This window comes from Pogonomyrmex barbatus, unplaced genomic scaffold (assembly GCF_055798465.1).
Source record: "Pogonomyrmex barbatus isolate J1 unplaced genomic scaffold, ASM5579846v1 scaffold8, whole genome shotgun sequence".
Classification (NCBI taxonomy): Eukaryota; Metazoa; Arthropoda; class Insecta; order Hymenoptera; family Formicidae; genus Pogonomyrmex; species Pogonomyrmex barbatus.
In genome coordinates, this window is record NW_028297182.1 from 1,629,981 (window position 1) to 1,657,546 (window position 27,566).

Below are 27,566 nucleotides of genomic sequence, written 5' to 3' on the forward strand. Positions count from 1 at the left end.
CTCTGGATTTATTTCAGTGTTCGTACACCGTGTCGGATTGATGGAAACGCTGTTGGAATAACCAATCGCGCGTTGTACACGACGCGGAATTCCTTTCCGCGAAGTGATCGGCGGAATGAGCTCCGAAGATTAGAAAAACGGACATTGCTCTTGGATCAACGATCCAGGCAAGAATTTAGTCATCTCGCGTTCATCGTACTTTTGTGGAAGGCAAAAAATTCGCGTCTTGAGAGATTAAGAAGGGGAACTTTATTTAACGTAAAAACGCGTAATTGGAATGCTATTTTTAAAACTCTTTATGCGTTGGCGTTTAATTAACGTTTGACTTCCCGAGGGAATTTTACTTCTAAAGGAATGTTGCTTATCTCGTTCTTTTTAATGTTAAATTTTATTTATTACGTTTACAAAACGTTACAAAACTTGTTATTTATTTTTTTTTTTTATTACAATTAGCATATTTCTACCGGCAAATACTATTATTCGTATTATTTGTCGCTTCGAGAATCTAAAGAATGGCGCTTTGAATAATTCATTGAAAATTTCAAAAAAGATATTGAATAGTTATTATTTGTAAATTAAGGTTTAAATTTCAAAGAGATAGAGAGAGAGAGAGATACGCGCTTGAGATACAACTAAAATGTTATTTCGACATATCTCTCTTGAAGGCATATTCTAAAGAATTCTTCGCACACATATGTATTATCGTCTCCATGAATCTCGCGGCGGGAAACTCGTTCCTCTTGTTTCTGCAGTACGTCTTAATTTTATTGTACTTTAGTTGCGATACGATTTACCACTGCCACCGATGCTTTTGAGATTAGTGTTTCCCTGGCATCATCAAGCCTGACACATAAAGTTGCACAGCATCCAAGAATATATTCGACAAACAGCCGGCTGTCCCATATATAGATATTTCTATAATCTTGAGTTCAGCAAATGATAATACATTATCTTCTATCGTTATCGCTACTCGTGTATATCAGTATTTCCCTCTATCTATGCACTCTATGCATTAATTCTAATCTCGATGAATGGCAAATTCAATTAAGATTTTTCATCACAGTTGAGAAGAAAGTTTTAGTAGAATATAAATCTAAATCAAATCTAAAGCAAATTTAAATTGTTGATAAATTTAAAAATACACAATTTAAATTAGTAGTAAATTGAAATTTTTTTTTACACCCGTATTATTGGCTCTTTGCGAACAATCTTAAAGATATAAAAAAAAATTCGCTGCTAAAATATAATGTAAATATAATGTAAAAATTTTTTTTCACTGATTATAACATATGCTTCGCGAGTCATTATGTATTGCATAGTTTTACCCTTATTAATGAACTCAGTTTAACGGCTGATAATTGTCGAGTAATAAACTTTTTTTTTTTTTTGCGTAAGATCGCGCTGGAAAAGGCGATCGAGGCTAAGAGAGATGGAGTCCTACTGGAGATTTATCAGCTTATCGAAGAGGACGAATGTTCTTCGTGAGAAATTTTTTCCACGCGGGAACAAGAACTCGTAACGAGATACGCGAGCGAGAGGAGTCCTGAATTTTATGTTAAGTTCGTTGTGCAAGGCACGAGGATAATGCACGATCCAACATCGCGTTAGCGCTTTTCTCTCACGCCGTCGCGGCTAAAAAAAGCGTTTATTATCCCCTTTACTTGAATGTTTTCTGAAGTTAGACGTGTCTCTCGATGTCTCCCGCGAAACTACCGGTAATAATATAGACCGCCGTGAAAAGACGATAGTTTGCCATTTGCATAATAAATTTGTAAATCGCCAGTATTGGAGTAATGCGTGACTGTTTGCGAAAATGCAAATGAACAAATGGAATGTTACATTACTTTGTATTATGCAACACGTATCGCGGAGAGTAAATATCTTGCCGTCCAAAGCAGGTGGTGGGAGAGATATTATTAAAAAAAAAAAAAAAATAATGAAAATATAAAAGAGAGAAATCTCTCTCTCTCTCTCTTTTTTTTTTCACTCGTCTCAATTCTCACGCAATCAAGAAAATTACACTGAAAATTTTTCTCGCGATCTGATTTACCCTCCCCCCCCCCCGATTGCTCCTTAAAGTGCACACACCAGTTCTCGCGTTCGTGCATTTCCGTTCGTCGTACATACACGCGTGTTTCGCATATTTGCGTTCGTTAGTTGTTTTTTTTTTTTTTTCGCTTGCAAATAACGCAGAGTTAGATTCGTCGAGTGAACGGTAAATAAATCGGAAATTTGCTTCTGACTTGGCACTGTCAACAAAGTATCTCTCGTACACTTGGAGCGAAACACGCGAGCGATTATTTTCTTATGTGCGTCCCGCACAACGACCGTGAACGACCGTGTCACATCTCTCTCTCTCTCTCTCTCTCTCTCTCTCTCTCTCTCTCTCTCTCTTTCTCTCTCTCTCTCTCTTTCTCTCTCTCTCTCTCTCTCTCTCTCTCTCTCTCTCTTTCGCCGTAAACGTGCTACCGGGCATACCTGCATATCCACATCCGAGGCGTACGCTAGACAATAGTCGCGACCAGGATCGCGATAATGAAAGGATCGCGACGCGTAATTCACGCGCGACTTCACGCCCGCGCGCGACAACACGCGCGCACGCTACGAGCACGCTCGTGCCTGTTTAATTGCGAAATGGCAGAACAACACGCGTGAGTATGCGCGCATTATGCAACGTATTACGCGTTCGATGAACGCATTTGCGCCTATTTACGGTAATTTTGCGGGGTTATCAGGTAATTTTAAGTGGTTAAAAAAAAAACATTTTATTCATTTCCACCAATTTAGATTTCTTGGCTTTGATTTCAGTTCGATTCACTCTTTATCTTCTTCTAACTCTATAGAGCTATTATAAAGGATAAAAAGTGAGAGTAACTGAGATTAAAGTTATTAAAGTACATTAGAAATGAAGGTTAAAGCGGAGCTATTACATCGTTTATTTATTTTACGATATTTATATATTTACAAAGAGAAATGTTGATGACTAAAAAAGTTTCTCCTTTATTATTCTTTTTTGCATTTTATTCAGATTTCATTTGTTTTTTTTTTTTTTTTTTTTTCTTTATTCATCTATCAAAACAGGAAAAATGTTTGACAAATGGGAAAATGAATTTTTTATACATAAAGACACTTCTATAAATTTATCTCCTAGTTTCGAAAAAATATATAGATTTCTTGTCTTGTAATTTTTTTTTTTTTTTTTTTTTTTTAATAGCAACTCAGATTGAATAAAATGAGATTCAGACACGCGACGTGAATTATCATTTATCGTTCTTTTACATAATTGGAATGATCAAGAAATTTCCATATTTATGACAATCTATAATCATATATTCTAATTTCTGTCTAATGTCTCGAAACGAATCATGATCTCGTGTGCTATGAAGCAATTAAAGTACAATGAATACCGTTATTATCCACTTGTTGGTTAAACGCATATCGAATACATGACTATTATAACCAGATGCGATGTTTGTAATATGATAAAATATACGTTGTCGGTGAGCTACGTGAGCTACGTATCACGTTACTCGCTTTGATTTTTATACCGAGTGACACCGAATACCCGAATACCGAATGACATCCTTTGGATTTTCAATCAATCCAAAAAAGAGTTACAACTAAACGATGAAAAATTCCTGCCGGATGCGCAAAGTGTCCTGAGAAAATCGCTATTGTGACAATTAAGACTTTTTAGATTTGACAGAACACGGAGACTTTTGACACGTACATTGAAAGTAACAAAAATACATCGTTTTGTATACGAGAGATATTATTTTGAGTAGGATTATAAAAATGACAATAAAAAAAATTAGAAAAAAAACTCAATTTTTTTATTTTGATTCTGAAAGTCTTTTACTCGAATATATTTTTTCAACTTTTGACGCCATATTATTTCTATAGAATTCAGTTTTTACATTCATTAAAAAGATTTCTGCGTAAAGATAAGTATAAACAATCGAAATGTAATACAACGACTAAATGATGGTGGCCATGGACACTTAGATCATTGTCGATAGGAAACAGGAAACTCATATTGTTTGAACAAACACATCTTTTTTGTATTCATTAAATCATTAGAAATTCATGAATTAACACAAAAAGATATAAAGAAGACATATAAAAATCCTTTCATTTATTAACTTATCTCTCGAATTAACAATGAACATTGATATATCTTTGGAAATACATTTTAGTTGGAATCTCATTTTAGTTTTAACTTGTAATAACTTGGATGTTGCGTATACATTTTAGTGACAATATTTATTAAAATGAAACCTATTTAATTGCAATGTAAAAACTAGTTAAACTTAAAATTATAGACTCTGCATAAAAATTTAAAATACAGTTAATTTAGTAACAATTTGCTCTTATGCAGTTTCAAAAAGGCATTATCACATAAAGACATTTTTCGATTTGACATTATCAATACATAAAATATTAAGTAACATCAAAATAATGAAGACATACACATACACATACACATAAACATTTTAGCGATAAATGTAAAAAAAAAAAAATAAATTCTATATCTTTTTTCTAGACTTTTCTATCTTGGCTTACTTAGTATTTTATCATAAAAAAACTGGTATTTTACTCCGATTAAAAAATACCTGTTTTTTTTTATCTCTAGGATTAAATTAACGTGAATAAAATTTATTATGAAATTTTCTTATAGTAGAGTTTATTACATTTTAAAGATTTATACAAGATATTTCCACCACTATTTCGAATTTGATATAAACATTGACATAAGTAATAGAAATTAAATTATTAGTCCATTTTTTAATTTTGATAATCACATTCGATCGCTGCGCGATTTTTTTAACTGAATCAGCGAAATTCAAGCTCGTTGCAAACGTTGAGTGTATTTACAAATTCGTGCATAATCGATCGTAAGTTGTTTCGAAACACCGACGGTCTAATTTCGTATCCTTGAAGAGAACTCAAATTTACGTGTTTATCGATACGTTTGGCGGATGTTTGCTCCACAAAAAGTAAAGCATAATCCCGGCTGAATCAAAACGGCTTGTCGATTTGCATAAGTAACACGTTCTCTCAATTATTGCGCAAACAGCGAGAAAAAAAAAACAAAGCATCTTCAGGCGTGGCGGATCCAATTTCACGCGCAGTTTTTAAATTTAGAATAGAACTTGAGCGGAAAGTTGCAGTCTGCCTTCGTAAACATTGTAAAGGCCTCGCGTTTCACAATACAATCCTAGTCGTGCATAAAATTAGGAGAATCAAATCCGATTGAAATAAATTCTGCCGTGAGTTTTTGTTTCTCCGAAATCCGTATACGAAAAACGGACAACAGCCTGCCGATCGCGATTTCCGTTCAACCGTCGAGTTTTCCATCGAGTTTCCTCCTTTTTTTTTTTATAACGCGTTAATGCGTTGCGCCATCGGCTAGGTCGTTTTTGTCGCACACATGCAAATTACGGGACACGCGTGGACACGCGTGGACACGCGTAGGACGTGCGTAATCTTTCCCAGCAGCGACTGCCAGTCGATAACGGGATCTATAGTAATTCACCTTGTCCCCGGCAGACATTCTAATCGTCCCGGGCATTTAAATCGACGACGATTAACATAGCGCTTTTATCCATGCTGCGCTTCGATTCGTACGATCGAATCGAATTTGTGTCACGCAAAAACGATCGATAAAAACGGCCTTACGGCTGCGTTACGTAAATCACGACTTAACGACTCGCCGAGTTGCTTTTAAGATTTTTCATCGTCGTAAGCAGTACGCCCGTTAAATTATTATTATATCCGTGACGGAGGAATTTTTTTCTGCCTTATTTAATTATTCAAATAGCCGACCTTAATCCTTTCGGATAACCGAAAACATCGACCTCATGATTTAATGAATTTCATTAAGGAAAATGCTATTTGTAATGCGCCTTCGTAGCTCGCACCTGTCTTATGATGCAACACTGCTTCACGAAATTATCCGATATTTCGTTGTCGCTGTAGGTAAACTTTAATAGCCTCGTCCGTCATTCGAGTAATTATTACCGAAGGAAAAACGACCCCGTTGGAATCGTTATCTTATAATCAGTATTCGATATGCATGGCGTGAGACATCGCTTACAACATCATCCAATCTATTGTCTGAAACATGTGGCATATAAAGTAGATAAAATTTTTTTCAGTAATAAGTCATTTTATTCAGCTAACAGCATTAATGAATAAAAAAAAATGTATTCTTCTAAGATAAATGTGTATATATATATATATATATATATATATATATACACATCAGTAAAGTGAAAAGGAATTTAACATTAAGAAAGAACGAACGGAAAAATATAATAAATCATATGATTTAGTATCCAGCTAAAAAAATTGTGTTCCTTTTTACGATGCGCCAATAAATGACGGTTTTAATTTACGGTCGCTATAACAGTACAATAATTCATGTCTGTAATGATGATCGAAAAGTGAAGGTGTCGCGTCCTCATTTTTAAAGAAAGTTCGTTTAATTCATGTGGGAACACGAAGATATCCCCTATCTCTACATATTCGACAATCACAGTTTTACACCGATCGCATCTATCTCGATTTCGAGAGCAACTATCAGCTCGACTATCGGACTTCCGTCTAAATTGCTTGTCAGAAGTCGCGCGCGCGTGTTTCAGCCGTGTTTTATTAGGACATAACGGATGCGTCGGAGTCCAGTTTTTATCGCGTGTCGCGTGACCTTTATGTGCGCGTCCATTTGGCACTGTCGTGGAAAACCTCGCGTTACGAGCGCGGTACGAGCGCGGAGAATTCTCCACAGCTCAGGGCTCATAAATTTCCCGGTACCTTCGCGCCGCTATCTGCCGCGCGGCCTTCGTATTTTTCAGGAAGAGCGATATCGCAACGTGGCCGCTGCAGGAGTCGCTTATCCTCCTGTGTTCCAAAGGTCACGCTGATATTCCCCTCCTCCTAGGAGGTTTACGCCTAGATTCCGTACAGATATCCGCTCACGCTCGCACGGGCATTCGCTTTCGAAAATCCTACGTACCGCGAAATTTATGTAAATATATTTGTATAAGATCTCTTGTCGTTTTACATTATATATATATATATATATATATATATATATATATATATATATATATATCTAAGTGCAAATAAGTCCTTTTTGTAATTTTTAGGTACCGTTAGTAGATCGATCTTTTTGTTGACTGTACTTGAAATTGCTGCTGACTGCTGCAATTTCAAAAGGGAATAAAACTCTTGTCTATATTGTTTCCTTAAGTGAGAAATTTCTGCTTCCGCTCGTCCGCGTCCGTCGTCTCAAAAATAACACAGCGAAATATGAAATGATATATTTATTAGGAACCTATATTGAAAGCTACAACGATGAAATAAATTTTTAGTGAAATTTCGCGCGGGGGTAAAATAGGATAAGATGTCATGTTTTACGCAAGTGCCAACGAAGCGAATATACACGTATTCTACCGATTAGAAATAATTCGCAGTATATTTTGTAAAAAAAAATAATATAGCGATTTAACATAAATTTTTTATGCACACATATATATATATATATATATATATATATATATATATATATAAATGATACAAAAATATGAAAAATATTACAATATGATGAAAAATATTATAGCCTTGAATCTAAGAATACATATATATTTTTTTCTGCTAATCGTTGCATTATTTTCAATTAAACTTGTTCTTTTCCGTGCGTTGCTGCCAATATACGTCGAGAGACTTTCCATTTTGATATTTGCATCTCACTAGTTGTTACGCCATGTTTTATGGGCAATATTTCCTCACCGAGAAGAAAGTCTTCCTGTTGTCTTCGTTTCCATTTTTCCTGGGCGTTTTCTCACGATTGAAAAGACATCTGCGATCGTCGATCGCAAATTGGAAGAGAAAACAAACAGTAACACAAAAACATTCCGGGCTTTTCTTACAACATCATTGAAAAAGCACAACATTTTTTTACGACAATATTGCTAATAAAAAATTCTTGATACATAAAATTATGTTGCTTCAAGATAGTGATTTTCATCCTGTTCATTAAGTTACCTGTGAAATGATAACAAGTCCACGAATATCCACCATTCACCAGTTACTAATTACTAAATTTATTCTTATTTCTGTATCTTATAAGGCATATAATTATATTAATTTCTTTGAAAAATGTAATGATATACGTTCGAAAATTTATAATTTATTTAAAGTCTAAAAAAATATAACACGTAAATTTCCCTTATTAAAAAATAGAATCACTGAAACACAAAGTTATAAAGTTTTTATTTTTTTTTTTTTTTTTAATATTCTCCTTTGTTATTTTAATCTTCAAATCTAAAATCTAAAATCTTATACGTACATCTTCGCCAATATTCGTGATTAATTCGTACAAAATGTGATAGAGAAATTGATAATCACACTCAATTTAAAGTACCAATTAAAAGTATCCGATTAATTAACCTCAAGGATTTTACTTCCGATGACTCAGGATTAATTATAGGAATTCGAAACACAATCACATAATTACGACATATAACAACAAATCACATAATTAAGGTACATGACAATGAGTCGTGTGTAATCGCCTAATGGTGAACCACATAATTAAAATGTATTGAAATCAACATTTGATTTCATCTTAAAATCTTAAAGAGATTACTTAATCAAAATATCTTATCTTATTAGATTAGATATACATACGGTGGCATACACGAAGAAAAACCAACATGTTTTCTCTCTGTATATATTCTGTATAAATAAATATACACGCGATGTGATTATCATCGCGGACACTTACCGCACTTGTCTCTTTCATTATCAGCTTTATCGAGCGGTCGAGATGATCAGTTATTATTTTTAACAACACCGACATCAATTTCTACGATCGATAGAAGACACGAATCTGACGAGGTGGATCTAATCGAAGCATTGAAGCGTATTTAAATTCGCTCGTCACACAGGAGAACGGAGAAGTGGGGTGGTGGTGGGAGGGGGGGGGGGGGCTCTCCGAAGATGACTGTGGAAAGTCCCGCGTTCATTCCTCAAGTTTTGCTGTTAATGCCACTTAACCAGCTAGCCGGAACGGTCCATGATTGTCGCATTCACTCGCTCGGTGAGAAAATGCTAATTGCAATTCGCGACGTGAAGCACGAGGAGTACCCCGGAAAAGTGGAGCGTTTTTAGAAAGCGCGGTGGAACGACTTAGAGCGACTTGTCGCGTATCTCTGCCATGCTCGTTTATTTTTGGGATCTTTTGACACTAACATGAAAAAGACAAGGAAGAAGAACGATGTGAGAGTGGCAATTTAATCGGGTCACAAGCGCGCGAGATTAACGAAGGAAGGTTCGGCAGGTATAAAAATCTGAAACTTTGCAAAAGTATAGAGTAGATGGACCTAATCACAAAATTTTTTGTTGATATATGGTTTTAGGGATGGAAACATCTTTTTGAAAAAAAAAATCAATCTACGTTTCTCAGCGAATGTGTCCAAAACAATAAGGAATATGAGAGAAGATTTCGAAAAAAAAAAGTTCCATGATTTCATAAACACTTTGATTAAACGCATGATTAGAATTTTCCAAAGTATTAAATTTTTCAAAATACCTCCATTTATTTTTATACAAAAAAAAAATATTTTTTGTAATTAAATAATTCGATGCGAAATGAACTTCAAGTTTCATTTTTTTTTATTTTACACTTGCCGAACTTTTCTCGTGAGTCGAAGGAATTCAGGATCGCATATCTCGAGGAAGCGTAACTAGTCTAAGATGTCTAAGATCGATCTATCTATTTGATCTTTTTATCTTGAATCTGACGATGCCTCGGGAAAAGAGAAAAAGAGAACGGTGTATATAATTACACGAGGCGAGCAGTCAACCCCTAGTTGAAATAATCGCCGGTACTGTTATCGCCAGACTGACGTAGCCAGGATTAATGCAAATCTTCGCTTTATATTAAATCGCGTCCAAGAAAAATATTCGTGGAATCTGGACGATCCGAATATTGTACATTATTATATAACAAGAATTAAAAAAAAAATAATTCCCAAAAATATTTTAAACGTACACTTTCTTCAAACATGTATTATACTCGACAAAAAGCGACATATTGCGCAATTAATTATTTAAATAATAAACAGCATAAAAAATAAATAAATACATTATTTTAAAATAATTCTCAAAAAGCATTTACAAAAATTTTGTATTCTACTCTTCTTCAGGAAATCCTGAAGAAGAGGAAATTCCTGAAGGGATTTCAAGCTGTGATCCTAATGATATCGAAATGAAATGAGATAAAATTTTTTATGAAAGGATATATCTAATCAAAGCTCACTGAAAGCGAGCATCGTCTTCTAAAGCTCTCGTCGCATATTAATGAGTAACCTTCAATCATTTGCAAAGAGAAAAAAAGGCGCTTTCTCTCTTGACGATTCGGCACGTTATACAAAGAGGACAATGACAACGACCGACGGACGGACGGACGGACGGACGGACGGACGAACTGCTCGCAGGTCGAAAAAGCATCGAGTGTGACCGGTTACTGTTATTCGAGGCTACATTACATGCGATTGCCGTTGTTTGTTCTCCGTATCTCATTTGTACCGCGCACGCGGCGGCAGCGGCGGCGGCGGCGGCGGCGGCGGCGGCGCTTATTACATGAAGCGCACCTCGCAAAATTTTTCCGCGTATAACTGTTCCGCAAAAGGCGGAACGTAAATCGCCGGCGCCGCTGCATAACACGTGTTTACATATGCGAATACTCACAGACACACAGATACACCTGCAGCGATCCTCCATGCCCCGCGCGCGCGCGCGCACGCGCGCGCATAAATTAATTTATCGCCGCGAACGCGCGCGGATACTTTCCATGCAAATTGTATCGTATATATTAACGTTTGTTTTAACGGCGGCACGAATTAATTAGACCAACGCGTTTTTCAGCATCGAATACAGTTCGACGACACCGCCACTCGCACCTTCGAGTATCCCAGCGAGGCGTCGATCCTCGAAGGCGAGACCAGCAGCGTGGACGGCGAGACTTCCGGTTCCGGATCCGTCGCCGGCGAGCCGCATTCCACGCCGAGCAACAACAAAATCTCCTCGACAACCAGCTCGTCAACGACGAGTATGCCGTCCCTTCTCGGTAAGATCAAACTTGAGTTCACCATTCACCACTTGGCTGGTTGGCATCTTAAAATCATTTATAAAATAATTAAAACTAACAATGAAAATTGAAGTTATATTATGAGAAACGTTTTTGCATATATTTTTCATATTCAGAATAATTTATTTAAATGGAAATTAAATAGGTGCAAAATGAATAAATTCGTGCTGCTACTTGTCGTGTATCCGCAGGTGGAGGTGGTTTAGCCAGTTACACTCCTAGCAAAGTGGACCTGACGTCGGAAGGTTTCGAGCTGGGTATTACCAGAGCCGTACCGATGGTAGTCCCCGCTTCAGCAACGACAACAACAACCGGCCAAACCGAAAATGCGAGCGAAGTGGAATACTTGAGACCGGCCCAGGACGCAGGTGCGTGGGGCTCGGAGACGACCGGCGATCTTCTTTATTGAAAAGAAGTGCAGAATGACTCTTTACCGTTGACAGCTCAATGTCCTTCTGTAGCAATAGAACGAACGAATGAACGAAACGAGAATGAAGTCTATAAGGCTAACAAGTATTCCTTTTCTTTTTCTAGCGAGATAATCAAGCAAGAGACTACAAACTCAAAAAAAAAAAAATCAATATATTATAACGAATTTTAATGAAGGAAGGTTTATGACAAATGCTCACACATCTATGTAAAGCGAATTTTTCATAGAAAACAGGTTTAAATGTTCGCGTTTGTGATCGGACGTTATGTTGGACCACAGATGAATTATCGTCAAGTGCACATATTTGCAATTAAATTAAGAAAAATCTTTTTTGAAAGAAATCAAAAGTACATTTCTCCGCTCACGAACGCATCGAAAGCGAAGTTTATTTAGATGATTAAGTAAGAACTAACAGTATCATTCCAAGTATATGCATTTACTTTGTATCGTTATGCTATATCGAATCAGTGGACTTTTTCTACACGATGAATCATCTCGAAACTGCCAAGATAGATTATACAGTGCTGCTTTTTTTTGTAATAGCACTTGAAAGGAAGAGTCCAGCGACTGATACTCTATTGCTTAGAGAAAGAAAGATAAAAGGAGCATATCATTTTTCTGGCATATTTATAAGATAGAGGATAAATCGACGAGAGAATCGTGAATTTTGTAACCTTTTTGAGATTACTTTAATGCTAAGCTGTGCGTGTTCAAGCTGCCAGTAAAAGGCCAGAGTTTTATGTGAGTTTTTTTGTAGAAAAAAAGGGAGCAAGTGATTGAATGTCTTTGAGATTCAATTGGTGAAGGAAAAAAAGTTCAGGATAAACAGCTCGAGTTTAGATTTGTAAACGTTTTTGCCAAAGTAGAACATAAGTCTACTTAGTTATATTTAATAATGTATATGTACAATATATATAAGTGTTCCAGTTCGACGAAACTGTAAGAATTGTAAATTTCAGAGCACATCGTCATTTGTACCGAATGTATGGCAAATCATACTATGCCTTGCAAATGCGAAAATAAGCCATTAACAGTGTATGCGTCTTTTCATATTGAGTTTGCATTTAATTTCCAAGAATCATAATACATAAAACTAATAGCTTTCCAGCATAAGAGGAAAACAGCGAGTTTAATATTAGTTATTAATTTTAAGCAAATTGAATTTTGTATATACTAAATTATTATGGGTCTTGCAGAGCCATCCGAGATCCAAGTTAATTGAGTCACGAAAGTTCGAAAAAAAAATTACATCGCTTTAAAATCAGCTTTCTTGTATTACTTTTGTCCTATTTTTTTTTTTTATTATTGTTAATATCTTCTATTGTCTATGTAGCATTTCAGATGCGTTACCACGGATAATCGAAAACATTGTTTTGGATTGTGTAGGTGTAGGTATTTAATAATGTATGATTGCAACAATATATGTAGTTAATATGATTTTATTATCTGGACTGTGGACTGATTCAAGCGAGAGAGCGCGATAAAATGATAATTTATCGCGAAGGTGCACTAAAAACAAACTGCTGCCGCGTTTTGTTAGAATTTCAAATGTATTTACCTTATTTAGATGCTGTACCAGTTCACCGAATACTTTGTGATGTATCGCATTGTTTGAAAGACTTGTTCTTGTGTCACAGCGTTATGTCTTACACTGTGATATTTTTGTTAATTTTTTTCTAGTGTAAAACAAATTTTCAATTATTCATCAGACCCAAAAAGTCGTGGATACTCTTTATATCTCATCGCTATATAAACATTGTAAGAAGCAAGTGAGATTACCTTTGTGCAACATTCCAAATTAAAAATGTGTGTATAGATCTATCCTTTGTTTTTTTTTTTTTTTATTTGTCAATTATCCGCGTTAATAGTCAATTGTAATCTCCTTGCTCTCATATAGAAGAGCTGTGTAACAGTTTTGTAAATTACTCTTGTACAGAAACGCGAAGTACGTTTCGAGTAAACAATAAGTGAAAGCGATTGTGAAGTGACTATTAATAACTAAAGCTTGGATCTATATTATTACCTTCTTAAATATGTAAAAGTATCGTGTGATGTATTGTCTATGTGTTACAAGATATCGAAGTAATAAAAGAGACAATTACTCCTTATTTCTTATTTAGGATTTTCGTCTATGAATTTTCGCAGAATTAAAAGGACACGGTAAAGCGTTATAAAAATTAATCCTATTTATTTATAAATAAATGAACAATGTACAAGATGAGAATCAGTTTATGATCGGGATTAAAAAAGAAACTCACATATATTACAGGACTAGGATTTAAATTAAACTTAAACTAATGTCAAACTAATGCTAAATTTAAATTAGTATTATTTGTATATCGAAGTATAATATTCTTCTTCCAGATCATATAAATCCGTAGCCATGTCATCCCTCAAGGAGGCCAATTTTTGATCACATTCTACTTGTTTAGTCCTGAATAATTTGCCATTTTGTATTATAGCTTCATTTACAGAGGGAAAATCATTTAATATTAAATATTGCTTTATGTCAGAGACTAATTTCATTAATGATTCGCCGGCACGCACAATATTGGCTGCTCTGACATGCATTTCATACGTGTCCTGTTCACATTGCGTCATTCGAGATAATTGAGAATCATTTTCACCTTTTGCAAGTTTAATTATCTCTGGAAATAAATAATATTAAATTAATAACATGGATATGGATTATAAAGGTAGCATAATTTTCAGATTTAATTAATAATATGTCGTATGAATATTCTCTTTTCAATTTTGATACACATATGAAGTTATATTTATTATATGTGATTATTAAATAATGCTAAGCGCCTAATACTGATATATTTTACTGTTTTATGTAACTTTTAACATCTAAATATTATATTTAACTCGGAAGAATATAAAAATGAATCGAATAGACTGTTAAAATTTATGTATTATCTAAGGACGTAAAATATTTTTAAGAAATTATAACTGATATTATTAGGATCCAAGTAACTTGATAATAAAGCAATCACTTGTCGAGCATAAAATCGCAATCATATTTTTAATCTTACATAAAGTCTTATAAGGGGTTAAATATTTTTTTAAAAAACAAAATCAAATTCCAAGCTAATGAGTTAAACAGGTAGCATCGCTGCATTCTTCAAAGAATGAAAATCCTAATAATTGGACATGAAATTGAAATAATCAAAGAGCAATATAACCGGCTCGTTTCTCATAATGGCACTATATTGTATTTTCTGCAATTAAAATTGATGTGCAATTAAATTAGAGAGAAATTAAAAAATGAAAAAATAGAGAAAAGCTATAGAGAGTTTGTAGGATTCAGCTAGAAAAAGCTTGATTATTCCAAGCGAAGACACATACGAACGACGAGGTTAGGATACAGGTTAGAGAATACCTTCGAAATTATCCAGCATCGACTTCACATCGTCCTTCAATCTCGTCATGTACGACTTCAATAACGCCTCTTTACTCTGAGGAAGCGCACGTTGCGTAGCCATCGCGTCGCATCGAAAACAAAATAACACGTGCTGTCAACCAAACTGTCAACCAACCGACATCTTCGGCCCGGAGCATCGGAAGATAGACGTCTCGAAAGAAAAGCGAGATAGCGAGGCAAACCTCGCACATGCGCACAATGGCACGAGTTATACGCACGCTCTCTCCTCTTCTCTCCTGTTACGCTTCAAGGTAGGTATATTTCTCGCGATGAAAAATATCACTGGATGGACGACAACCTTCATTCTAACAAGACGTACACTTGACAGCGGAAAGGGAATAAGAAATGTTTAAAGATGATAGCTTGTTATCAGTCTAGTATAATTATCAAATAAAACATTATTGAATTTTTCATAATAAAAATTTTACAATAATTATTTTAATACTTTCTTTATTCCTCTATATTATAATTATTAATTTTCAATCTTATATTCCCAAAGGAGATAAAAATGATTATTTGCGATTATACACATTAGATCGTATTGACAGATCGGCCATCTTGACAGAACCAACTGATACGTCCTAAACTAATCGTAATCATTATTATCATCATTATCACGTAACCGCGTTTCGCTAGGAGAGAGCATTTCAGAATTAAAAAAAAATCTCAATTATCGAGGCAAAAGATGATCGATAAGGAAATTAAATTTATTCGAATTTTATCCAACGCGGTTGGATAAAATTGTCACTCGAATCGCCCGCGCCATATTGATTTTCGCGCGAAGGTGAGCACCGGTTTTCACGGAGCCATCCTCTCCCTCACCCTTTCGCGGTCTCGTCTCATCCTCCCGTCCGCCGTTCCACTTCAACCTACCCACCCCTACTCGGCTCCCCGGTGACCCTCCGAGGGGTTGGGAATCGATATGAATACGCCCGCGAAGCGCGCTCGGCCGCTAAAGCCCTCCGCGCTACCACGCGAAATTCCCGGCCACGCGAAGATAGAGTGTGCCCTTGCACGAGACCGGAAGTACGAGCGTGCCGTCCCCTCCGTTTCTTCGGCCGCAGTGTGACCGCGAATTGCGTCGTGCCTCGCGCGCACTTGTCCGACGGAGACGGGGATCGAATCGCTCACGGTCCCGATATATCTCCGGAAGTGGCCACCCTCGGCTGCCACTCGCGCGCGACGAGTAACCCGCGCGAGAACGGAACGTCGGCGAGTGCTTCACTCTCGAGGACTCTCAGTCCCGGTCTCCTTTATCTCCGGAAGTGCGAAGATCGCGGGGGAGACGTCTCGGGGAAGAACGTGAATCTGCGACGGATTGAATCAAGAACGAAGGAAACTTCGAAAGGCGAGAAAGGGAACTGTGCTTCGGAATTGATTTTGGTCGATCGCAGCGAAAGAAAAAGAGAAAGGTAGAAGAAGAGAGAGAGAGAGAGAGAAAAAGTGTAAAATAAGAAACGTCAGAGGGGAATAAGGACGAAGGACGCAAGAGAAGAGTGACGTTCGCGCGAGGAGATTCGCGGGCGATCGAACGCGCACGCAGCAACGTCGCGACGCGACGAAAGAGGGAGTGGGTGAGAAAGAAAGGGAGAGAAAGAGGGAAGGGAAAGAAAGAGAAAGAGAGAGAGAGAGATAGACAGACAGAAAGAGGGTGTTCGATTAGTCGAGCGACGAGGTCGATCGGGCGAGGACGATGGCAGTGAGCGCTTTCTCAACGACACTGCACACCACCGATTTTGCCACTACGTGTCCCACTACACCCGGTATGTCGTAGAAAAGAACTAAAGAGAGGGAGGGAGAGAGAGAGAGAGAGAGAGAGAGAGCGAGCGAGCGAGCGAGCGAGCGAGAGAGGATAAGGGGGGGGAGAGAGACGTACGATTTTAGCGAGCGCGCGCGAGAGCAAGACGCTGCTGGCGGAATGGCGAGCGGCCTTCCACGACAATGCGCGATGTTATTGGGCTTAATTGTCACTTTAATGACAGCGCTCTGGACCGAGGCGTCGCTACCGCCCGACTACGAGGAGGAGAACGTCCTGCACATCGGCGGTATCTTTCCCATCGCCGGCGAGGGCGGCTGGCAGGGCGGCCAGGTAAGAGGAACCCCTCGACGTGATCCTCCCTTTGCTCCTGAAAATGCAACCGCAAAAATCGCTAAGACGTCAAAGAGGCGAGCTCTTGCTTAGCCGGACATTTGCTCGACAACGTTGTTGAAAGCGTTCTTTCGCGTCCATTATAAGGGTATTATAAGGGTCGTCTACAATAGAAATGATAAAGTTACTTCTATTGTATTATATTGTAAAGCATATTCTATGTTGTATTGTGACATATTCTCAATTATATTTACAATTGTATTGTAAAATTCACTATAAGATACTGTCATACAGTCGCTTGGAAGGTTACTTCCAGTCGAGCAACGCAATCGCAGTCGCAGTCGTTCGAGTTGATCCAATTCCTATTTTTGCAACTATTACGACGAACCAATCACTGGGCAGATAAGTAAACCCGCGAGCGCGCAAAGTTATCGCGTATATCTAACGCTGTGCCAAAAGGTGTTGAGGAGAACGATGAAATTCCTTCCGTAATATTAAGTTGAGAAATATATCCTTAAAAATTCCTCGTGATTTGTTTCATAGATTTCAGGGGGATCAAGTTATTAAAAAAATTCTAGCTCTTCCTTGTTTAGGCCGCACCCACTCTCTATGTTTTGCTTACGTTTCTTATTTTTTTTAATACAAATACGCAAATGGCAAATCTTTAAAAAAGATGAAAAAATTGCTAGGAGAATATCCATGTTTGCAGAATGTATTACGATGACTGTGCTATGGTTGTGCCTTCCTTTCATTTTCTTCAAAAAAAGATTTTGTTTTTTCGATTTTTATATCACTCTGCGACCTTACATCCGAGATATGTACATATTACAACTGCACTTTCGTCTAGACGATTCTAAAACTGTGTTCCACAATTTTATAATTTCTACTGTCGAGACGAATCTTTTTATTTTAGACGAAAAGAAAATGTCACGATCTATAAAGTCGCTATATTTTTTTTCTCTTTGTGAAATTAAATAGTGATAAAATGAAATTGAGTACTTAACGCTGCAATGGTGTATTTCAGAATTAATTATCGATTTACTTGAATCTTTCAAAAGCCAAATTCAATATTAAACGAAGATAAAATAAATTGATGAAGATACAAGCCCGTAATTATAGCCCGTATTCTCAACTCACTTTTATCGATAAAAATGCCTCTAAAAGTGATTTAGAAGCTAACTTAATTGGCCACATTTAAATCACTTTTATCACAATGTATTCAGAATATGTGAAGTTATTTCTTTTACGAAAGTTAAAATATTTGTAGAAACTCAATCAAATTTATGAATATCTTCTTTCTGTTTATCTCGTGGCGATAGCATCATACATTTGATAACACATGTCGTGTCGTGTCTCGGGACGTGTATTTGCGAAGAAAGACAGATTGTTGTACGCGATATCACGATTGCTTGCAGCCACCCTCGTTTCCTCCCGTCTACTGCCTTTCGTTTGCTCGCGAATTGTTCGATGAACGACCTTGTGACATCGACAGCACGGGTAAAATTTCCGACAAACTTCGCGTGTCGTTTCGAAACTTTCAAGAGATCAGATTCCCGAAGTTCCTTCGTGAACGCGAAGAAGTTTACTGCCGAGGGGAAGAGAAATGTTTTTCCTTACTGCACGTTCGAAATCGACGAAATCGATTGGAAAATGCGTTCTTAAATCCGGTGAATTTCCCGGGATCCAGTAAAAGATTCTCAGCGAATCTAATAAGATCACGCATTTTCTCTGTAAACGGCGAAAACTCTTGGATTTACAGCGAAACGATAATAATAATAATAATAACAATCGGAAAGTTGTCAGTCTGCTATCGCTCCCCTAGTTTTCTCGTTGTACGAGACGTATTTTCTTCCGGATTATTATTATTATCTGTAACGTACCGAGGAAGTTCTGTGAAGCGTTCATTAGCGAGATACTTTTGTTAAATCAACAAAACGCGTTTGAAAGTTTACAAAAATAATCGATAACACTCTTTTATGATGCTGTATACTTACTTTATTTTTTTGTTAATTAAAAATTAACTAATATAATAAATATTTTAACGCGTAAAATTAACAAATGCATAAAGAAAAATCTCGGTAAATTAATATTTACCGAAATGTTTCGAAAAATTCTCCCGAAAATTTATCAAAAAAAATTAGCAGTCTTTGAATAGAAAAATATTTTATAACTTTTTTTAATTTAGTGAAATTTTATAAATTTTTATAACTTAATATAAACTTCATACAAATGAAAGGCGTATTGCGTTTCAGATAAAACGCAATACGCCTTGAAAATCTATTTCCATTTCTTTTATGAATATTCTTCTATTTCTTCTGTTATTTGAGTGTAAAAAATTTAACGCTTTTTATTTTAAATATTTATAATGCCGCAATCGCGTCCCTTCTGCGTACTTTGGAATTTTCAGCCGCGGGCGAAAGCCGTGCACGAAACGGCACGGCTTTCGCCCCCGCATGCAAGCCGACTCATCAAATTAGAGGGTTAATCAAGCTGAATTGCATTATCATTTATTCAACAGGCTTGCATGCCAGCTGCTCGCCTGGCCTTAGAGGACGTTAATCGTGAAAAGAACTTGTTACGCGGATATAGGCTGCACCTCCATTCCAACGATAGCGAGGTAAACTCACGAAGATGCGTTTAATGGCATTATAATGGCGAACGATGGTCGTCGTCGTCGTCGTCGTCGTCGTCGTCGTCGTCGTCGCCGCCGCCGCCGTCGCCGCCGCCGCCTCGCGATGAAATTACCCTCTGTAATTTATTGCATTTCAGTGCGAGCCCGGCCTCGGCGCATCCGTGATGTACAACTTACTATACTTTCCACCGTATAAATTAATGCTGTTGGCCGGGTGCAGCACGGTTTGCACTACGGTCGCCGAGGCGGCGAAGATGTGGAACCTGGTGGTGGTGAGTATCTACCTTCTCCTATCCGAAACTTTTTTTCTCGTTCGCGCGAATCTCGCGATCGTGTATATCGTGGAAAAAAAAAGAAAATAAAAAAATAAAAGGGAAATATGAAGGCCATTTGCCGACGTTTGTCCCTTAGCTCTGTTACGGTGCATCCTCGCCGGCGTTGTCCGATCGAAATCGATTCCCGACCCTGTTCAGGACGCATCCCTCCGCCACCGTGCACAACCCCACGAGAATCAAACTGTTGCAAAAATTCGGTTGGTCTCGGGTAGCGATACTCCAGCAAGCCGAAGAGGTGTTCATATCGGTAAGAAGGTCAAAATCCGCATTCCGCTTATCTTTTCATTTCTCGAAGAGTAAACTGAAGTAGCTTCCCTCATTAAAATTTTCCTCCTATTTTCGTTTTTTTAGTCGAGATTTTTACAGATTTTGACTCGACTCTTTTGATATTCTTTTTTTACATCTACAGCCCCTATTTAAAATCATCTCCATTACAATTTTTTTAAAAAAAAACTTGTAAACTTTAAAAACTTAAAAGATTAAAAATAAAAGAAGTAAAATTTCCCCTCAGATTTGCGAAACAGACTTTCAACACTTTGATAAAGAACTTTAAGAAAATATACCTTTATATAACCTTGTATAACGTCTGTCTTATTGTTGAAAGCAAGCTGGTCGGATTAAGGAGGGTTAATATTCGTCCTTTATGTAAAGAATCATCCCCGTAGTACAAAGAATATGTCTGATCCCTGAAATTATCGCAGACCGTTGAAGATCTAGAAGCGCGGTGTAAGGAAGCCGGGATAGAGATAGTCACTCGCCAGAGCTTCCTGTCGGATCCCACGGACGCGGTGAAAAATCTACGGCGTCAAGACGCGCGGATAATCGTCGGCCTGTTCTACGTGGTAGCCGCGAGACGGGTTCTCTGCGAGCTTTACAATCAGAAGCTGTACGGCCAGTCCTACGTGTGGTTCTTCATCGGCTGGTACGAGGACGACTGGTTCGAGATCAACCTGGAGAGGGAGGGCATCGCCTGCACGAAGGAGCAGATGCGTATGGCGGCGGAGGGACATTTGACCACCGAGGCCCTCATGTGGAATCAGAATAACGACACGACAATCAGCGGCATGACCGCCGAGGACTTTCGAAAGAGATTGAACCAGCAGCTGAAGGACGAGGGTTACGACATAGACAACAATCGATATCCGGAAGGATACCAAGAGGCGCCTCTCGCCTACGACGCCGTCTGGTCCGTCGCTCTGGGTGAGTTTTTCTCGGGGGAGGGTTGACGATTGATCGTTTTTTTCTTTTAACCGGGCTCTTCTCCTTTTCTGTCTCTGCCATCAGCGTTCAACAGAACTATGGAAAGGCTAAGCAAGATGGGGAAGAATTTGAAGAACTTTACTTACGACAACAAAGAGATCGCCGACGAGATATACGCGGCGGTAAACTCGACCCAGTTCCTCGGAGTTTCCGTACGTAGAGTACGCGGCTGGATTCTAGTCGTCGATTTCTCGTTCCGCAATTTCCGATGTTAAGATCCTTTTTCCCGCAGGGTTACGTGGCGTTCAGCTCGCAGGGCGACAGGATCGCTCTGACGCAGATCGAGCAGGTGATCGACGGGAAGTACGTCAAGTTAGGATATTATGATACGCAGAGTGACAACCTTACGTGGCGTAACGTGGAGCGATGGATCGGCGGCAAGGTGCCGCAGGACAGAACGATAATAAGAACCGTTTTGAGAACGGTGTCACTGCCCTTATTCATAAGTATGGCGACCTTGTCGGCGCTGGGTATCGTGATAGCCATCGAATTGATCGTATTTAACGTCTATAATAGGCACCGGAGGTACACTATACTGTACTATATGTATACTATATCGTGCTGCATTCGTTAACGTACGTTATCTGATACATATACCAGCATCGAGCCGGGCTGCAATCTACAATCGATAGCTATACACCCGACCGATGTCTACTTTTCAGAGTTATATATTCGTCTCATCCCACCGCGAACACGATAATGCTGGTGGGAATAATAGGCTGCTTCTTGGCGGTGCTGTGTATAGGAATTGACGGTAGGTTCGTGACGCCGTGGCAGTTTTTGATCATCTGCCAAGCCAGAGCGTGGACGATGTCGGTCGGCTTCACCCTCGCGTTCGGTGCCATGTTTAGCAAGGTGTGGAGGGTCCATCGGCTTTCTACGAAGGCGAAAGCCGATCAAGGAAAAGTAAGTCGCAAAACTCTGACTGCGGGTAATCGAGTCTCCGTTGGTAAAGCGGTACGAGTGATCTTTGGAATATTCGCGAGATGCATCGCGAGAGACGAAACAGGTTCCGAAGCCAGGTTCTGCCTCCTTCCTTTCACCAGGCACCCCCCGCGAAGACAATCGTACCGCTTTTCCCCTTGAGTTCCTCACTAGTAACGAGACTGATTTTTAGTTTCTCACGAAGATGGAACCATCCTGCATGGTTTGCTGTTCCCGCTCGTATGTCCCGCATCTTTAACCTATTCTCGATTCCTTTTAGTCATTGACGGCTAAACAAAAAGTTTCGTCTATACAGAAGAAGATTGAGCCGTGGAAGCTGTACGTTATGCTGGGCGGATTGCTGTCGGTGGATATCATCCTCCTCGTCACCTGGCAGGTGGTTGATCCGTTACGTCGAAGGATCGAGACCTTCTCGCTGGAACTGCCTCCTTTCGGAGACGAGGACGCAATGATCAAACCCGAATTGGAGCATTGCGAGAGCGAACATAACAGTCTGTGGCTCGGTGAGTGCGACTCTTGGTTCAAAGAGCAACGCGGTACAAAGGTTTTTTTTTTTTTTTTTTCATACGCGAACCGACATAATTTTATGCATTTGATGCACTTTATGATGAAAATCGTAATTGTGAATATCTCTTCCAGGCTTGATCTACGGTTACAAAGGCATTGTCCTTGCTTTCGGGCTCTTTCTATCTTACGAGACGAGAAGCATCAAAATCAAACTGATCAATGATTCCAGATATGTGGGAATGTCGATATATAATATCGTAGTTCTATGTCTCATAACGGTACCTGTGGTAATGGTGATCTCTAGCCAGCAGGACGCGAGTTATGCATTTTCGGCACTGGCTACCATCTTCTGTTGCTTCCTCAGCATGGCGCTCATCTTCGTGCCGAAGGTCATCGAAGTGATCAGGCATCCCAGAGACAAGTCCGAGTCGAGATATAATCCGGATGGTGCGGTATCCAAGGAGGAGGAAGAGAAATATCAGAAGTTGCTCAACGAGAACGACGAGCTTCAAAAACTCATCGCCGCGGTAAGAATAAAATGTCGACGTTGGAAAAATGAAATTTCCCTTAATGATAAAGTAGGCTCAGTTTACAATGCGAATGTTTAATGCTAAAAATAGCATCATGCTGAGTGATCATTTTCGACCATCTTTATTTTCTAAATTAATATCTTTTTTTTTTTCTTAGACAGAATTTTGAAATTTTCTTCTTTTTATCAATTTTTATCTTTGTTATTTTGATGGAATATTGGAATGTTGGAAAATTTAAGAATCTTACGCTTTAGATATTCGAAAAAAATATTACGGTCAGAAATAACCACTTTATTTCTGACAGATAAATGAATTACAATCTACTTAAATCTGCTTAGTGCCATTTAAATCTACGTCAAAAGTCAAATCTGCGCGTTGCATTTATTCTGCTTTTAGCGTGCGGCATTGTACGTTATTTTCTCATCATTCCCGCATATTCCATCCATGTGCATTTCAGAAGGAGGAAAAGATTCTGACCATCAAGCAGAAGCTGGCTGAACGCGACGCCCTGAAAGGTACGACGAGTCGCTGCAGGCAAGGTCAGCCCAAGCAGTCCTTCATCATCGCTGACTATCCGACCGGCGAGGGAACGTCGGACAGTGCTATCGGTGGGGGTATTTCCATTTGTACAAAATCTTCTCGCGCTTCCGCTTCTGATGTTGAATTTTCAGAGACGTACTTATAACCTCGCCCCACACATACATACACACACACGAGTAAAGTCAGGCCGCCACGGACGTCCTCGTTCATTCGCGCGATACATTTGGGACCTAAAAGTTCTTTTCGATCGATCTCGGTGATTATCATTACGCTTCGCTTTTAAAACGAACGAATATTTCCGGGGTGGTATTATTTGTCGTAAGTATCGATGGGTACGTACTCTTGTTTCTTCACCACGATGCACTCTCAGGCAATGTCTCGTTGAAGTGACCGGAGTACACGACCGGACTACACCGCAAACGCGACATAGACGATGAAGTATCGAGTGGCTGTTATCTTTGCTATATTTGTGGCTATATTTTGAAAGAATAATGAAACGTCTGGAATTGAATCGCGATTTTAAGTTGTTAAAAGTGATGGCACGTGCATTTTCCAGCACGCAGTTTAAGCACGATAAATTATGTTGCGTCATCTCCTACCAGGTGCTCGGTGAGAATCTAAATAAATCTGTATAAAAAAAAAAATCTATTAGTACAATAATGAAAGAAACGAATGAGATGTTAATGTCATGTTGATATCGATGTTAACTCTTCAAATCAAATTGTTTGAAGAATTTTTTTAGATTGTTGATATAATTTATATAGTTTATCGCTTTAGGAAGAAGACAAACTAATTTCATAGTTTTAGTGTATATCTCTAAATATTAAATATGCAAACGATATATCGGATTAATACGCATATAAATAGTAATTTTTATCTGAGTGAACTCTCTTGTTCTGTGAATTTAGATAAATGAGAAATACACAATCTAGTGAAAATTTGGCCTATGTTTTATGAAAATTTTGTGAAAGTTGACGACCTCCTACATTTTTGACGATATTCTTTCTATAATTATCTACTGTCTCAGATGAATTATCTATAGAATGTCGTATATATATATATATATATATATATATTTATATGTATCGATTCCTAAATAGCTGTTGTGTAGATGCCCGAGATTGGATGTTTGTAAAATTATCAGGTGCACCTTTCGTTCACCTGTGAGAAAGTACTCAACTATAATAGATCTCCTTAGCGTAATACAATCTTATCCTATGGACCAAGTTACCCCGGAATAACGCTTTCAGGGACAGAGCTTTTGAGTATTTTACATGTTGACTTTTAACTCTTTTATCGAGAAATTATATAAAGAGAAATATAACGAACGAAGTTTTTTGAGCTGTTATTATCCTTTTCAGTGAAAAACGTATATCTTGATCTATTTTCCTTAAAAATAAATAAATTTTAACAGAAAAATAAAAAAAAAGTTATAAAAGATGAAGAAAATAAAACGTGTTTGCTGAACGGTGAAATTTAACGGCGAAATTTGTTATTCCTTCTCTAAAGAGGACAAAGGAATTGAAGTTAATTCTTATATATCGGGTAATTCTCTTGTGGACTATTTATCACATGGAAATATTTATCTTTCTAATTCCGAACAGGATAGCAAGGAATATAAATATATATTTTGAAACGCACAATATGTATATAAATATAGTAGACATGTTATGATTAAAGTAAAAAAAAAAAAAAAATGTATTGTTCACCCGGTATAGGTATACCGCGGCCATAATTGCAAATTGAATTTGACTGGCTCAGGATGATGTTTATAACATATTTATCATTTGTTACAGAGCACGTACTTACACACGAAGCAATTTATAATATTTACGTTAGGCCTAAAATAATCTTCTTACGCTCATATGACTCAGTTTATTGCAGTTAAATCTCGTTAGAAAAGTGTCGTGTTAATTGTGTACACAGCATCGAACGTTGTTGTAAACCTCATGAAGCGTACTCCCAAATTTGATAAAAAGACCAAAAAAAAGGACCAAGAAAATTGCGATTTGGTCCTTCCAATCGGATTAACGCCGCGATTGAACGCCGCAGTTGAACGCGAACTCTATGCTCTAACGAGATTTAAATGCTTACGAATTCCATGCCGTTCGTTAATAATTTGGGAGTCTTGATGAGGTGAAGTGTTACTTACTTTTGCCGTTTTAGTCACGTAAGTCGGGACACACGCGTGATTGTTAATTTTTGATGAACATTTTTGACAGAGCAGACCGTACGCCGTGTGGGATGTCGTTTTCGGATACCTACGGCTAGACGAACGTAGAACATTTCCCGACTTCCAAATTCATTCACGGACGGATTCAGCATCAGCGAATCGGTCTTACCTCCGCGAGATTTATGGTGTTTTTGATCCTTTGTCTTTTTTTTAGGCACGCAGCACATCGCCGAAATGTACGAACTGCACCGACTATGATGCCAAAGCAATACACACACAAACGAGCGCTACGCTTGCGACAAAACTCTCTTCTAAAACTAGTATTAAATCTATACGTGCACGGTCAATACGCGGAATATTATGACGCGCGAGTCTTTCGGAAACACGCCAAAATACGTGAAAATGTGATGACTCTCTCTCTCTCTGTAATGTCCGAGACATACGATTTCGCGAGGGTCCCCCCCCCCCCCCGCCCCCTCCCCCTCCCCCCCGCCCCCCCTCCCCCTCCCCCTCCGCCGTCGTCGCGTATCTTAAACTGTAAGTTAGTTTGCAGCGTGTGGAATTGTTTTATATGTTTCGATATACGATTCGACCTGCGCCTTAGAAAGAGGAAAAGGAACAAAAAGGGAGAGGAGGGGGGAGGAGGAGAGAGAAAAAAAAGAGATGAAAGTAAAGAGTTACGGAGGTGTCGAGGCGTGTGCGCGTTACGCGAATTATTTAACTGTTTTATCGCGTGTTCCCTCTCGGGGCACACGAACCGAAGGTATATGCGAGGTCTGTCGTCGTAAATCCCATGTGTAGGCAATATTTAAAAGAAAAAAAAAAAAAAAGGAAAAAAAAAGCGGATGTAAAACTCTTCTCATTTACGGTATCTCTACCACGCGCGCTCACCCACGCAGTATTTTTTACCGTATTTACCCGATTCTGATCAACTGCCGCGCAAACGGCGCTTGTAAGTCTAGCTATATTATACATCATATACGATAGTCCTATCGAACTGTTGAACGAAAGTATCACATATATGTACGTTAGATTATGGAGATATTTATTTTTAAGTTTTTGAATTATAAAAATCCGTTGAAAAATCGAAGGCTCTACCTATTACTGAACCCTGAGATTGTTTACTCGATCCGGAAACTCGCGTGGCTCGAGCGAAGATAGGCGATCGCGAGCGTTCATATCTCTACGTTGTTTCTAGAGTTGAGATTTTAATAAAGAAAATTTAAACGCAGTCGGAATTTTTTTATACGTCAATACCCCCTCTCCTGTGAATACTTTTCTCGCATCTTTATTTATGTTTGTAAAAATGGACAAACGAACGAATCGGTAAATGCGTAACAATGATGTTGAAGAGAGTCGCGTGTATTTCATATATTTTACACGTGATGTGTATAAAGCAACTGGTATAAATATCAAATTAAATAAGAGAGAGATTCCGATCAAATTGCGATTAATTTAATCAGCGAGTCTATTAAAAAAAAAAAAAAAAAAATTAAATAATATATAAACAAAATGTGATTAGAAATTTCATTAGTTGAATTAT

General features: G+C 38.1%; 3 protein-coding genes across 6 annotated transcripts in view; 2 read left to right on the top strand and 1 right to left on the bottom strand.

The window, feature by feature from the left end:
- bif (protein phosphatase 1-binding protein bifocal) overlaps positions 1-13,693 on the top strand; it is a 40,769-nt gene extending 27,076 nt beyond the window's left edge. The window contains exons 3-4 of the mRNA XM_011636364.3: positions 10,933-11,134; positions 11,347-13,693. Of these exons, the coding sequence (XP_011634666.2) occupies positions 10,933-11,134; positions 11,347-11,564 (420 nt within the window). The 3' untranslated portion in view covers positions 11,565-13,693. The remainder of the gene's footprint in view (positions 1-10,932; positions 11,135-11,346) is intronic.
- Positions 13,694-13,753: 60 nt separating this feature from the next.
- LOC105425513 (Mediator complex subunit 22) lies at positions 13,754-15,754 on the bottom strand. The gene is made up of 2 exons (XM_011636324.3): positions 14,971-15,754; positions 13,754-14,233 (listed from the first exon to the last, which is right to left on the bottom strand). The coding sequence occupies exons 1-2, from the start codon at positions 15,071-15,073 to the stop codon at positions 13,914-13,916; spliced, it is 423 nt and encodes a 140-aa protein (XP_011634626.1). The 5' UTR covers positions 15,074-15,754; the 3' UTR covers positions 13,754-13,913.
- A 219-nt stretch (positions 15,755-15,973) lies between these two features.
- GABA-B-R1 (gamma-aminobutyric acid type B receptor subunit 1) lies at positions 15,974-27,254 on the top strand. Of its 4 annotated transcripts, XM_011636322.2 has the most exons (13): positions 15,979-16,775; positions 16,995-17,101; positions 19,620-19,718; positions 19,871-20,005; positions 20,145-20,315; positions 20,770-21,268; positions 21,353-21,480; positions 21,561-21,853; positions 21,991-22,234; positions 22,533-22,776; positions 22,913-23,307; positions 23,768-23,918; positions 26,238-27,254. In XM_011636322.2, exons 1-13 carry the CDS (start codon positions 16,706-16,708, stop codon positions 26,279-26,281), a joined length of 2,580 nt encoding a protein of 859 aa, XP_011634624.2. In that variant the 5' UTR covers positions 15,979-16,705; the 3' UTR covers positions 26,282-27,254. The 4 variants fall into 4 exon arrangements, with proteins under 4 accessions (XP_088940351.1, XP_011634623.2, XP_011634624.2 ...); XM_089084225.1 differs by lacking the exons at positions 23,768-23,918; positions 26,238-27,254 and adding an exon at positions 23,550-23,679 and having other exon boundaries at positions 15,974-16,775; XM_011636321.2 differs by having other exon boundaries at positions 15,976-16,775; positions 23,768-27,254.
- Positions 27,255-27,566: the final 312 nt, after the last annotated feature.

Coding starts and splice junctions, on each gene's coding strand:
- LOC105425513 (XM_011636324.3), bottom strand. CDS start 15,073: ATGGCTACGCAACGTGCGCTTCCTCAGAGTAAAGAGGCGTTATTGAAG. Junction 14,234..14,970: donor GATGCTGGATAATTTCGAAG/GTATTCTCTAAC, acceptor ATTTATTTCCAG/AGATAATTAAACTTGCAAAA.
- GABA-B-R1 (XM_011636321.2), top strand. CDS start 16,706: ATGGCAGTGAGCGCTTTCTCAACGACACTGCACACCACCGATTTTGCC. Junction 20,006..20,144: donor AGATGTGGAACCTGGTGGTG/GTGAGTATCTAC, acceptor TTTGTCCCTTAG/CTCTGTTACGGTGCATCCTC. Junction 21,481..21,560: donor CCCAGTTCCTCGGAGTTTCC/GTACGTAGAGTA, acceptor TTTTTCCCGCAG/GGTTACGTGGCGTTCAGCTC.